At 45.1% G+C, this 14653-nt stretch overlaps 1 protein-coding gene across 4 annotated transcripts in view; it reads right to left on the bottom strand.

Moving 5' to 3' along the window:
- The window catches only part of GPC3 (glypican 3), a 248130-nt gene that overhangs the window by 125824 nt on the left and 107653 nt on the right, over positions 1-14653 (bottom strand). For 2 of the 4 annotated variants that reach the window (XM_081846772.1, XM_081846774.1), the window contains exon 3: positions 13925-14616. In XM_081846772.1, coding sequence (XP_081702898.1) covers positions 13925-14616 — 692 coding nt within the window. Of the gene's footprint in view, positions 1-13924; positions 14620-14653 lie in introns of all 4 variants that reach the window. The other 2 variants (XM_081846773.1, XM_081846775.1) reach the window with 1 other exon arrangement.

The following is a 14653-nucleotide window of genomic DNA, read 5'->3' as shown; positions in this document are numbered from 1 at the left end:
CTGTGGACTGGAGGAGTGTTTTGCCTGTTTTGGAGGGAGGTGTTACCTGAATTGGGGCAGCAATGGGGTTTTTTTGGGGGGGGGTATTTTGGCTGGGCAAGGTGGTTCTAATCACCCCATTTTTCCTTATGTGAAATGAGTATTCTGTGGGGTCCACAGCAATTTCTTACATTTCCAAGAAGCTGGGGCTGCTGGGAGGTGTGGCGCAAAGCCTCTGCTGAAGCTTGAGCCAAGACATCCACTGATCCAGAACTCTGCCAGTTCTGACAAAGTATGATAATTCGGAGAGGAGAACTAGCTGGAATGTTCCCGAGAAAATGGCAGCTGGGTCGATGTCATGCATATTTACAAAGGATATTCTCCAGCAAAGGGCGCCTGATCTAATCTATCCATTCAGAAGCTGAAATGCACTCACTGCCACGTTCAGAAAGAACAAGATATACAGCAAGCGAAGAATCTTTTGTTTAGCAACATAACAAAACAAAAATCTGATCCACATCTTTATAAAAAGAACAATTCAATGATGCAGGATTTGAATTTGAAAATAACTTAATTCCTCCATGAAGAAAGAAAACCTGATGAGCATCCTTTGTACTTCCTAATCCACATTTCAGGTTAAATTATCTCTGTAATAATATTTAATTGGATTAGATTAGACATGGTTAGGGGGAAAAAAACTTTGTCTATCAAAAACCTTCTTACCATTGCTCCCCTGGGGGACAAGCAGCCAGAGGTTGGGAAAGAACATAGGAAGAGGCAGGATCAGGCCAGTGTCCCACTGAGTCCAGCATCCTCTTCTCATAATACAGTGGCACCTTGGGTTCCGAACTTAATTCGTTCTGGAGGTCCGTTCTTAACCTGAAACTGTTCTTAACCTGAGGTACCACTTTAGCTAATGGGGCCTCCCGCTGCCACTGCACGGTTTCTGTTTTCATCCTGAAGCAAAGTTCTTAACCCGAGGTACTACTTCCAGGTTAGCAGAGTCTGTCACCTGAAGCATCTGTAACCCGAGGTACCACAGTAGCCAAGCAGGTACCCATGGGAAACCTGCAAGCAAGACCTGAGCTCAACTGCAGCACTCTTTGCGCATGTGATTCCCAGCCTCCAGCACCCAGAGGTACCCTGCTTCTGAAAGTGCTACCATGCAGGGATGTGCAAGATCCACACAGCCACAACCTAAGTGGATTTGGGAGGGCGTCACACCACAAACACTTTCAAAAGAACGAAGAGCAAAGCTGCTGAATTAGGCCAAAGGGGGCCCATCCAGTCCAGCATGCTGTGCTCAGTGACCAACCAGATGCCTGGGGAAAACTGTCAAGAAGGACTGCAGCAGCACTCTGTTAGCACCTGGAGTAAAAATGTTCAGGAGATGTTGAACTTAATACTGAATCTCTGTTGGAGGAGCTACCCTGGATATAATCACACTGAAACTCTGACTTCAGGAAAATAAAACAAAAAAGCTATGTTTATCGCAGGAAGTACATACAGTACTTAATAGGAAAGATCACTAGCTCTACTTAACTAAGGTGGAGGTGCCTTGAGCCATGCTTGCTCTTGCAACCTTCTTCAGCCATGGGCCGTTCCACCATCCCTCAGACCATGTGGTGGGCCGGACTATATTTGGGGGGGGGGATGAACGAATTCCTATGCCCCACAAATGACCCAGAGATGCATTTTAAATAAAAGGTCACATTCTACTCATGTAAAAACACGCGGATTCCCGGACCGTCCGCAGGCCAGACTGAGAAGGCGATTGGGCCGCATCCAGCCCCTGGGCCTTAGGTTGCCTCAACAGGAGAGGCATAATATTTGTCTCCTCTGCCAGGATGAAAAAGCAAGAAGCAGGAAATGAGGTCAGCAACCCTAGAGTCAATCTAGCACCCGAGTGAAGGTCAGCACAGGTTAGGAAAGAAATGATAGTCTGGGAAATCTGGAGGCTCCTCTCTCCTATCTACTTTCCCATGCAGTGCAAGATGAATTGCATCCCAACACTTCCAGCACTCTCTCCCTTCAGCTGGTATTCAGAGGAGTGCTGTCTCTTGGCAGTGGAGGCAGAATACTGCAGTCAGGGTTGGTAGCCACTGGTAGCTTTCTCTTCCTCCATGAATTTGTGCAATTCTCCTTTAAAGCCATCCAAGATGGTGGCCATCTTGTGCGGCAAGGATCTCTTTCCAATTCTCACGCCAATAAAATTAGCAGAAAGGCAACACTTCTTGAAGCAGACAAAGTTGTTCACGAGAAGTGCGTTCCTATTCAAGCAGGAGAGTGGGGAGAGAAGATTAATTGCTACCACCAAAAGTAAGATTAAAACTTATCTACCGGCAAACATGGGTCAATATATCTGGAATATGCAGCCAAGGAGTAAATAAACAGGATGGCAAAACAGCCCAGTAAAAATGAATCCTTCCACAAATTAATGTCACAAGCACTGATGCACTCCTCTCTAGGTGAGTGCCTAAAAGCCTCATTTCCACAACTGATCATAGAATCATAGAGTTGGAAGAGACCACAAGGGCCATCGAGTCCAACCTCCTGCCAAGCATGTTGGGAGGGACAGGGAACTAGGGGTGAAAATTGATTTAGGATAGAAAGACCAGCCAGCATAAATGACTGCTGAACATCATGGCACATGGGACCCCTTTAAGTAAGCTGCAAACCAAGCAACTGCCATCTTGTTATGGGGAAGACCCATGACTCAGCTGGTATACCCCATGTTCTTGTGGAACATAAAGCTGTCAGTCAAGTCCAACATTCTGAGCGGACTGACTGCCTCTGTGTGCAGGCAGTTTTGTCAGCTGGTCGGCTGCTGCAAGGAGTGGTAACTGGTAACTACTCAGATGCAGTCCTCTCATGACTCACTGCTATCTAGTATATAGTTTATCTGTTATGTAACCTAAGCCTGCCTTCAGGAACAACTCTGTAAACCTGAATGAATCTGATAGTAAAGTAGTTTCTTTAAGAGGGACAGAAAGGGATTATCAACCAGGAAGGTATAATTATTGATAGGACTCAAACGAGTTAGCAACCTGCTTGTCGCTGCATAAACTCAAACAGGGGATCGTTTAAACTCTGCTAAATTATATAAACGTTCCCACAGTTCTGCAGGCAGAAGGCCCTGGATCCAGTTAGAAGGATCAGGAAAGATTCTGGAAGGCAACGGTCAACCACCCAGCCGTCACCAACCTGGCAGCTTCCAGAAGTTGTTGGACTACAACTCCCACCAGCAGGGCTGTTGGGAGCTGTAGCTGAAGAAGACATGGAGGAGACAAGGCTGGCAAGGGCTGGTGCAACCAACAGGGCAGGCAGGTAAACCACCTCACTTGGTGGCATCATTCAGCCATAGAGTTCCAAGTACAAGCATCTGCCCAAATATTCTTCCTATGTTAACAGAGTCAAAAGCAGTCATAACAAGGCCCCATCTGCACAAAATACATTTATATCAGTATCATACCACTTTAAACAATTGTGGCTTCCCCCAATGAATTCAGGGCACTGTGGTTTGTTGTGGGTGCTGAGAAATGTCAGGAGGCCCCTATTCCTGCACCCTACCCCACCCCGAGCATCAGTTTACAGAGTTTCCTGGAAAGAGAGGCTGGGTTGTTAAACTGCTCTGGGAATTGTAGCTCAGTGATGGGAATGGGGCCTCCAGAGAACTCTCAGTGCCCTTAATGAACTACACTTCCCAGGACTCTTTGAGGAAAACTGTAGTTGTTCTAAAGTGGCATGATACAGCTTCAAATGCATAATGCAGATGGAGCTCAAGTTACCAACGGACTCCTTGGACTAGGGCAGGGCAAAGCATTCCCGACAGCACACTCTCGTTGCAGGGCTTTGGGCCCAGCAAGTTTATTAATGGGTAGCAGAAAAGAAATTAAGAGATGAATAATGGAGCCCTTAAGAAGCGGGGAGTTAATTCATTTGGCTTCAATCAATACACATCATTCTGAAATCCAGTCAGCAGCCTGCATGTGATTCTGCTGCCGTGGATTACTGCAAATCCTGCTTTTATTGCTATAACTCATTTTTATTTCACTTCGATTTATTTGCGGGGAACTTTGGAGCCATTTCACTCATGGGGATGTGGGAAAAGAAAAGAATATATAAATGAATGATACCCATTCTCTAGAATCTTTTGACCAGAAAGTATGTAATGCTATGTCTTGACTACACAGAGAGAGAGAGAAAACACACACACACACACACACACACTGCAAAGAGAGACAAGAGAGCTTCATTGTGCTAAGGAAGGTTACTTTTGGCTTCATTCTCTGCAGACCTGCTAACAAAGTAATTAGCCAGGTTTTAACCTCATAGTTCCTTTGGGAGCAGAGTCAGTGCAGCTCACATCAAGGATGCCCTAGGAATGACCCACTAAACAATGCACAAGTTGCAGCCTGAAGAAGGAGATTTTTACGCAATTGGCAGACAGATCTAGAGTTTGCAAAGGACTGGCAACATTTTTCTTTCTTTTTCCCAAGTAAATTTTTATTGTTTTCCTTACATATTCTTTTCCAACAAACCATATTAATGCCATACATTCCCTTTGACTCTGCCGAGTCGCGACTCCTCTCCCTCCCTACAATTGGTATATTTAACCCCTTTCTATCGCGCACATCATTCTCACAATAATACTGTTATACACTGAAGGTATTATGTCAATCCTGCTAGTGTCTTGACCTCTTTACAATTCTCCTTTAAATATTCAATAAATTTACTCCAATTATTTTGGTATCTTTGATCTTCCTGGTCCCGGATCCTCCCTGACAATTTGGCAAGTTCTGCGTCTTCTGTCAACTTCACCTGCCACTCCTGGATGGTTGGTATGTCTTGTCTTTTCCATCTTTGGGTCAGGAGGGTTCTTGCGGCGGCCGTAGCATACATAAACAGATTTTGGTCTCCCATTTTGATTTCTGTTCCTATTAAATCTAACAGACACGCTTCCGGTCTTTTGGGGAAAGTATACCTAAATATTTTTTTGAGTTCATTATAAATTGATTCCCAAATTTTTTTAACCTTGTCACAGGTATACCACATATGAAAATAATCCCCATCTACTTTTTTACATTTCCAACATTTTCTTTCTCTTTTTCTATACATTTTAGCTAACTTTACTGGCGTCAAGTGCCATCTATACATCATTTTTAAAACGTTTTCTTTTAAAGCCATACATCCTGTAAATCTCAAACCCTCCTTCCATAGTCTTTTCCACGCTTCCAATTCGATGTTATGCCCAATATGATCACCCATTTTATCATTGATTCCTTTACTTCATCGTCTTTTGTATACCATTCAAGCAACAGACTATATATTCTATTTTTAAAAAATAATATTTATTAAATTTTTAACAAGAAAAAAATTACAAAACAGTAAACAAAAAACACACGAAAAATACAAAAACCAGAATTTAACATAAAAATAAAAAATAAAAATAAAAAATAAAAATCCCTCTTTCTAATATCTTACCACTCATTTACTTATTTTCATGACTTCCTCGCACCTCCCTTTTTTGTATTCCATTTAAAAATTTGTTCAGCAAATTCATACCCTCTTAATTTACCCTTAATTGTTTATCCTCACATATTATAACCTCAAATTTTCGTCTAATATCAATCCATTCTTGCATATTCTTATTTTGCCTTATTACTAGAACCACTTCGTTTCATTCCAATGTCATTAAGCATTTGATAATTTTACAGTGTTTCTGTAGATAGATTTTAAATTTCTTCCAATCTTCTTCCACCAACTCTTCTCCCTGGTCTCGGATTCTGCCGGTCATTTCCGCCAATTCCATGTAGTCCATTACTTGCATCTGCCATTCTTCCAAGGTGGGTAGGTCTTGTGTCTTCCAATGCTTTGCGATGAGTATTCTTGCTGCTGCTGTAGCATACATAAAGAAAGTTCTATCCTTCTTTGGCACCAATTGGCCGACCATGCCCAGGAGAAAGGCCTCTGGTTTCTTCAAGAAAGTATATTTAAATACCTTTTTCATTTCATTATAGATCATCTCCCAGAAAGCCTTAATCCTTGGGCACATCCACCAAAGGTGAAAGAATGTACCTTCAGTCTCTTTACATTTCCAACATTTATTATCGGGCAAATGATAGATTTTTGCAAGCTTGACTGGAGTCATGTACCACCTGTATATCATTTTCATAATATTCTCTCTTAAGGCATTACATGCCGTAAATTTCATACCTGTGGTCCACAACTGTTCCCAGTCAGCAAACATAATGTCATGTCCGATATCTTGTGCTCATTTTATCATAGCAGATTTTACCGTTTCATCCTCAGTATTCCATTTCAACAGCAAGTTATACATTCTTGATAGTATCTTAGCTTTGGGTTCTAACAGTTCTGTTTCTAATTTTGATTTTTCCACCTGGAAGACGATTTTTTTATCTAAATTATAGGCCTCCCTTATTTGAAAATAATGAAGCCAATCTCGCACTTTATCCTTTAGTTTCTCAAAACTCTGCAATTTCAATTTGTCACCCTCCTGTTCCAAAATCTCCCAATATTTTGGCCAGTTGGCCTCCATATTGAGTTTTTTCAGAGCCTTCGCTTCCATAGGTGATAGCCACCTTGGGGTTTTATTTTCAAGAGACTATATATTCTAGATAAGGTTTTGCCTTTACACTCTATTAACTTGATTTGGAATTTTGATTTTTTGTCTTTAAAACCATTTCTCTTTTTGTCTTCATTTAATAAGTCACTAATCTGGTGATATTGTGGCCACCCTGTTAGCATCTTTCCAATTTGTTCATATGGTTTGAGCTTTATCCCCTGATCTGTTTTCCTGGTAATATCCTCACATGTTACTCTTTTCCCTTCCATATTTACTTTTTTCGTTGTCAGCACCTCAATTGGTGATATCCACCACGGGGGGAGTTGAAAGGTGCAACTGCTGTCTCAACAGAGCCAATGGAAGGGCCCTGCTTCCCTTCTCTCCCTCTGCCACAGCCCGATGTTTTCTCTTCTCCTTTTCGACATCGGAGTGTTGAAATAGCTCTAACAGAAACATAACCAGGCATAAAAAGTTAGTTATCCTCCTTGCCTCCATGAATGTCAATTTAAAAATTGATTGAAAGCATTAGGGATAAAACAGGATGGAAGGCACAGTAAGAGGGTGTGAGAGAATTTCCTTTCACTCGCTTTGGCCACTTGGAGGGAACTCTGTAATGAGGCAGCCACACGCCAGCCTCTGGCTCACCCCTCATATCTTCAATATAGCCCCATCTGTTACAGTGGCGGTGAGACAGTCTCAGCAGTAATTTGCTGGTTTGTCTGCTGAAGACCATTCTATGCTGTAGATGCTGGCATTCTCTTTCCTCTGCAATTGCCATAACCTCCCCTGGGACCACTAGTGAAGAGCAGATCTACACATCCAATTTATTTATGTCAAGCTCTTCCTCCCAGGGCAGCAAACAGTAAGTGATGAAGATATCTTAAGAGCAATTCCAGTGCAGATGCAGCCCAGGGAAGATCTCAGCTTAAAAGACTTCAGCAGACCCTGAAAACAGAATGGAGACAGGACCTGTCTAATACTCAGGGGGAGGGAACTCCAAAGGGGCAGGAGCCACAGCATCAGAGGCCCGATTCCTACCAATATTCTACAGTATGAACCTCCTGATAATATAGTATCTGCAGGAAGCCCTCACCTGCAGAGTACAGGGGTTGATTTGAGTAGCCTGGTACAAGCTACATAGGCTTCATGCACCATCAACAACACCTTGAACCTATTTAGTATCCTTTCATTGTAATATAAATCTGTACTGCTAGATTGAAGGTCTCAGGTTGAAAACCTCAGTCAACCACATTGCTCTAAGGCAGCCATGGGGAACCTCTGACCCTCTGGACGAGGCCCACAAGAGTGCCTAATTTGACCCACCACACCATTTTGCCACACTCACCTCCCCCACACCTGACAACCTGTGCTTTATTCAACACCTTGAATGTGTATGATGGACATCATAACCATTCAAATGAGCAAGTAGACAGGCCCCTGCTCTGGGGAGGTTACAATCTAAGTCAATGGAGGAATGACAGGTGCAGGGGGGGGGACACAAAAAATGGAATGGATGGGCAGCTACAAGATGCTACCAACTTCAGAGGGAATCTGGTTAGACAGGAAACCAGCTTTTCGTAAGTCCAGGTGTTTTGGACTACAACTCTCATCATCTGTAAGCAGCATGGCAGGCTGCTGATGGGAACTGCAGTCCAAAACATCTGCCAGCAAACCAAATCCTGTCAAGTTCTCAAGCCATGGTTGATGCTGAAGGCATTTTTAAAATCTCTGCTCTTTTCCTACTATAGAGGCTGCTTTCCTCAACCAGCTCTGCCAAGTGAAATTGTCTTTAAAGGATAAAAAACAACTACCAGGGAGGAACTTGAGGGGGGCAGTGTGTGTGTGTGTGTGTGTGTGTGTGTGTGTGTGTGTTGGAGAAGACTCATAAGAGAGGGTAAAAATGGTGGAAAATGTAAATTACTTTAAAAGCCTGCATTTGTAACCTTGAATGTCAGCTGTTGGCTTGCAAGCGGAAGCTGCAGAAACCATTTAGCATCCCATTACACCCACAGAGCAACTCCTGAACAAAGGCACAGCAGGGGGTCTCTCCTCTGCATCCCATAGTGCTCTTGCACTAGGAGGGGTGAGAAATGATGCAAGAATGACAATGGCAGGGAAATGACCCTTAAGCAGAGTTCTTACAAGAGTAACCAACCTCTGGACTCCACAGAACTCCGCTGGACGGTTCCTCAAAGATACAATGGAGGCAGAAACATGGAATCTCTTTGCTGCCCTCACTACCATGATAGACCTGAATCTCATGAGCCTGAATCTCCTTTCCTCACTTACGCTCCAACCAGTCTGTGGTCTGAGAACCACAGCTCCTCAGCACACATGGAGGAACAAAACAGACCCACAGCACTGGAGGGGGCACTCAGAAGCGATCATGTCAATGGCCCCATGAGACTCACCATTCCATGGGGAAACTAGGGCCTCCACAGCAGCAGCATGGCAAACCGCTCAGGCACCTAGGAAAGGTGCTTGCCCAGGGCATGTGTGCCACCCACGTGGAGGGGGGAGCCACCCATAGGGCAGGGTGAGCCAGGTCAGGGCATGCTGCCAGAACTGTGTCCCTCCCATAGGGACACTGAGTGAGATGCAGTGTGCTTGGCTGGCCCAGCGCTGCCCACAAAGGGAGCACAGGGCTGGGGCCCGAGCCCCTGTGATCCTGTGGGTCACCCTACAGCTGAAGGGCCCCTGCGAGTGATGCAGCACAGCGGCTCTGGTGCCCTCCAGTCACTCACAGGCACTCTCCTGAGTCCTGCTGGAGGGCAGCTGAGGGGAAGGCTGTGGGCGGAGGCCAGTCCCATGCTGCCTTCTCAGGCAGAGTGCAGTGCCTGCAGGCGCCCGAGCCACTGCGTAACTCCCAGGAGAGATGTGTGGCTCAGGCACACTGCAGGCCCCGTGGGACCAGCACATGGTAGTTGCATCTTTCCTAGCTGCCCTCTGGGGGCTGGGGGCGGACGCAGCAGCCCAGCGCCCTGGGAGCCAAGCCCCGGGCCATGCTGATTTGGGGAGCAGTCCACCAGGCTCTTGGGCAGTAAACCCATCCCCAAGGCAAGTGCCTTCCCCGCCCGCCCCTTAGCTATGCTACTGCTCAACAGGATCACCTGCTGTGTCATCTGGAAAATCCCACAGAACAGTCAGGAATCCATCAGTTTCCATCAGTCTCTGGGAGTGGACCATCATAACTGGTCCCTTGCCTTTGCAGGGGAGAATCATCGCTGCAATTCCAAACCTCACCATGAAGTGTTCTGACCATGATAATGAGGTGATGGTCACCCTCTATTTCCAGACCAATGTTGGGCCAATGAGCATGTGAGACAGGCCCATTCTTGCCGTGGAGGCCATGAACTCCTGAGCGCGAGAACTGAGGCACCCTCAGCACGGATGTTGAAGACACCTGCAGCCTTTTCTCTCCCAGATACTTCAGTGAAATTGGTGCTGTGAGTAGCAAATGAAATGCTGAACAGCTTTATTCGCAAGTGCTTTAATCAAGGTTCTCCTCCAGTTATCCATTTGAATCTTTGTTTACCTTTAATGTACCAGTAAATTGTTCACGAGTTATTAACCCCAGAACAGAAAAAGCCATTTGTTTAAAATCACCTGCCCTTCCTCCTCCCAGCACCCCTCCCCTCCCTCCCCTTGTCAGCTAGTTCCCTGCAATTAGAGAGCTTCTGTAAGGCAAAAATCCTTCATCACACTTTATGACTTCATTCCTTTCAAACTGCGAGCGCTGTTCCTCTTTCTCCCAGCCCCAAATAAAGCTCTCCAGGCCCTTTTTGCATCTTGCATCTACAGCAGCATTCTTACCAACCCAAAGCTATTTCTCTGCCAATCCCACAATACTCTATGCTTGACTCAGAGCAGCTTATAGCAGCATCTGGATTCTAGACAGTTCCTGCCAGCCAGCATGTCTAGTGGTCAGAATTGACCCTTCCTCCTAAATCCATCAGTTCCAGACTGCAAACTGAGTATTTCTTGCTTGCAAATACTCATGGGACTTCCTGGGAATGCAATGGGGAAGAAGAACAATCAGCACAGATAATTAATTCTGACAACACATTGCTCAACTGGAAGGGAGGTCATTCTAAAGCACTCAGGCTAAGTCAAATATTGTTGTAGGGTGCACAAATTTTTAAATATGGATCTGATGACCATCAATCTCATTTAGATGCCTATTTGTACATATGGACAAACTGCATTAAGATATATAATTCAGGATTGGTGTATTATTTTAATTGTTGACATGAGCTGCCAATGTTTCTTTCCATTTTCTTGTTATTATACTGATGGAATTTTTAAAAAAGAAAAGAAATCTATAGATTGTAGCCAATGGAGCAGTAAGTTAAAGTCATTTAGTGGGACAGTTGACATGCATCATGCACAGGGTTACATTCCAGGGACTGCACACAAAGTTGTGGGTATAGCCAGAACAACCTCACATAACCATCTCCACCTTTTCTGAAGCTGACATGCCAAGTGAGCGTTGTTCTGTGCCTTGCTTGCCAGGCTCTGTGAACCTCTCAGACCCCAGTAAGCAAGTCTGAGAGCTTATGTGCATTTAACACACCTTGTGTGCATTTAATTTGTGTGATTTCAGCTGACTGGCCACCAAAAAGCTGCGTAAAGCTGCAATCACACAAGTTGCAAATCAACTGCACATTCATTCCAACGGTGAAATGTTTTGTGCCAGCAGAAAATTGCTGCACAAACGAACGAACAAGCAGATCGCTCATAACACTGTTGCATAACAGACTGCACCTCAATTGCCTGGGCAACGAGTGTCCACTAGCACAACTGTTGCACTGGATTCCTCTGTTGTGCAACATTCAAACTCACCCATCCTCTAGTGCCAAAGTCCTTGTGCCAATGAACAGAGAACACTGGATCCAGCCCCATGTTGTTGTATGAGAGTGAGCCATCATCAAGACCCCATATCCCCAGGCTGGTCAATGCAAAGTGAATTTCAAGGAGGGGAAAAGGAAGCCTCTCTCATTTTACACTGGTCATCAGCAGCATTTGCCAGAGGTGCACCTTAAACATCACTGGCAAGGCTGGTCTGCAAGCAAATCTGACATCTGTTCGCCTGAAAAAACTTGAGTGAAGGAATGAGGAGGGACCCTTCCATTCTTCTCATGTACACTTGTGTCTGTTCCTTCCTCCAGAGCATGAGGTTTGTTGGGGGGGCATTTTCTGAAGATATATTGGGGAGGAATCAGAATGCAGGTATTTTTGCAATACCTTTTTTGCAAACTGACGTTAACTTCATTTACAATTAGTTCTGTTAGGGAATATCCCCCACAATCAGTTGGTTTAGAAATATGGAATTATGGACAAATATATCTAGATGTAGCACTTTGCTTCTTTGCACATATGCTGCAGTCTTATCCAGAAATCTTTTTTTGTGAAATTCTCACAAGAATCCTTGGCCATATCCAGGCACTCTTGCAGGAAAGTTATTTTCTAGATCCATTTCAGTTGGGGTTTAGGCCTGGTTTTTGCATAGAAACTGCTTCGGTCAACTTGTATGATGACCTCTGTTGAGAGAGAGACAGGGGAAATGTGTCCTTGTTAATTCTCCTTGACCTCTCAGAGGCTTTCAATACCATAAACCACAGTTGCGGGTGGGTGGCACTGCTTTGCACTGGTTCCAGTCCTACTTGGATGGACACTGCAGAGGGAGTCGCTTGGGAAGTGCTTTCAGGGTTCCTCAGGGTTCAGTTTATCCCCCAAGCTGTTCAACTTCCAAATGAAACTGCTGAGTGGGGTCATCTGGAATTTTGGAGTATGTTGTCAGCAATATGCTGTTGACACACAGCTCTGCTTTTCTTCAGGTGTGGCACTCAATGAGTTGGACTGTTGTCTTGCCTTGGTAATGGACTGGATGAGAACCAACAAACTGAAGCTCAATTCAGGAAAGACTGAGGCCCTCTGTAGCAGAGCTACAATTGTCTATGCTCTGGTAACCTCTAGATTAGATTACTGCAACAAGAGACTGCCTCTGAAGATGGTTTGGAAACTTCAGATGCTGCAAAATTTAGCATTCAGGTTGCTCCCTGGGGCAAGATAGTCTGAGCATATAATGCGAATCCTGGCCCATCTGCACTGACTGCCAAATAGTTTCTGGACCCAGTTCAAAGTGCTGAGCCTTAAACAGCTCAGGACTACAATTCCTCAAGGACTGCCTCTCCCCATATTGACCTTCCTGGACCCTGAGATCATCTTCTGAGGCCCTTCTTCATGTGCCCTCTCCATGAGAGGTCCGGAGAGTGGCAACATGAGAAGGGGCCTTTTCTGCAGTGGCTCCTTGTTTGTGCAATGCTCTCCCTAGGGAGGCTCACCTGGTGCCTTCATTACATATCTTTAGTTGTCAGGCAAAAGCACTCCTCTTCTCCCAGGCCTTATAAACTGTGGGAGGGTTGTATTGTTGTGTTTACTATGTAATGCATTTTGTGTTTTTATACTGTAACCCACCCTTTGCTCCTCACTATTTAATACATAATAGTAATAACAAAAACCACCCAGAAGGCAGTTGGTTTTTATGGGTAAATGTGGCCAACATCATTACAGTTCTATAATACACCAAAGTACTTCATGTTTTAAATCCTAATTTAATATTTTTGTTTGTTTGTTTGTTTGTTTGTTTGTTTGTTTGTTTATCATTTCCCCTTCCTTCGCCCTAAGGTACTAGGGCAGGTTACAATAATTAAAACACAGTATCAGAAACAGTCCAAAGCAACTTGAAACAAGGTGGGCCCTGAAAATGGGGTAAAGAGGCACATCTTCAGCATTCATGGTGCCAGAAACACCTCTGCAGGGAGGAAGTTCCACGACTTTGGGGGTACTATGCAGGCGGCAGCGAGGAAGGGGGGAAAGGACAGGCAAGAGTATCTGCCTGCGTCTCCTTATCCCCCCTCCCACAACTGCATGTTTAATGAGGGTTTGAAACAGCCACCCACTTTGACAGTGCCAGATCTTTCCAGGTGCATCCAAGCCAGGAATGCCTCAACCCATTCCAAGCAAACCCTGGATCAGCCTGATTTGGGATCTAGGGTTTCCCTAAGCTGTTGCTGAGCTCTATTGCACATGTTCACATGTAGTTGCTTCTGTATGATATCTTTCTTTCCCCTCACCCCTCTTCCACTGCTCTCTCAAAGAAATAAACAATAGAAACATAAGAAGAGCCCGCTGGATCAGGCCAGTGGAATACCTGGCCCAGCATCCTGCTCTCCCAATGGCCAGCCAGCAAACTGGCCCTGAGCTCCCCTCCTGCAGCTCCTAGCCACTGGTATTCAGGAGCAGAACTGCTTCCAACTGCAGAGCAAATGATCTGTAAAAACTGGAAGGAGAACTCACCGTCGCTGACAGCTTCCCAGCATTCTTCTGCATGTATGTGATGGCATCTTGTATCAAGGAGAAGAGACTGAGAAGCACATGCTCCATGTTGTAGATGCCCCTCATGCCTCTCGTCAGCCCTTCCAGAGAACGGAGGTACTCCTGCCAATAGCTATCTATCTCCACCAGGCTGGCCAGGCACCCCTGCAGCACAGAGCCACAGAACCCAGCACATGGCTTCACCATCATAAGGTCTTGGCAATGGGCACAGTACCACATCTTCAGCAGGGCCCTCCCACAGTCCTTGCTGAACTTCAAGTGGTTGGTGGTGTTCACCACCTCAATGCCAAGGTTGAGTGCCTGGAGGAAGACTCGTGTCACCTGGAGAGACTTGGACACCTGCGTCATCATGATTGTGGGAAAGTTCCCAAACACCTTCAGGTCTCGCCGGGCAAGTCGGAGGCACTCGGTCATTTCCAGCGAAGGATCCGGTGAGCCCGAGTTCACCAGGCGCGGGTAGACCAATGGGAACAAGCTGTCAAAGAATTCATTTATCATGTCATTGACGTTGATGTCTGAGCCCAGGATGTACAAGGATATGTCCGCAAAAAACTCCCCCACAAATTTAAAAGCTCTGGCAGCTATATTGCGATAATAGTTTCTGAACATGGAGTTGGTGTAGTTTCTCGCATGCCGCACTACAATTTCAAAGGCTTCTGGAAAAAAAGAAAGAAAGGAGGAGGGATCAGT

The sequence above is a fragment of the Podarcis erhardii genome, assembly GCF_964252035.2.
Source record: "Podarcis erhardii genome assembly, chromosome: Z".
Classification (NCBI taxonomy): domain Eukaryota; kingdom Metazoa; phylum Chordata; class Lepidosauria; order Squamata; family Lacertidae; genus Podarcis; species Podarcis erhardii.
This window is presented reverse-complemented; position numbering and strand designations above follow the sequence as displayed.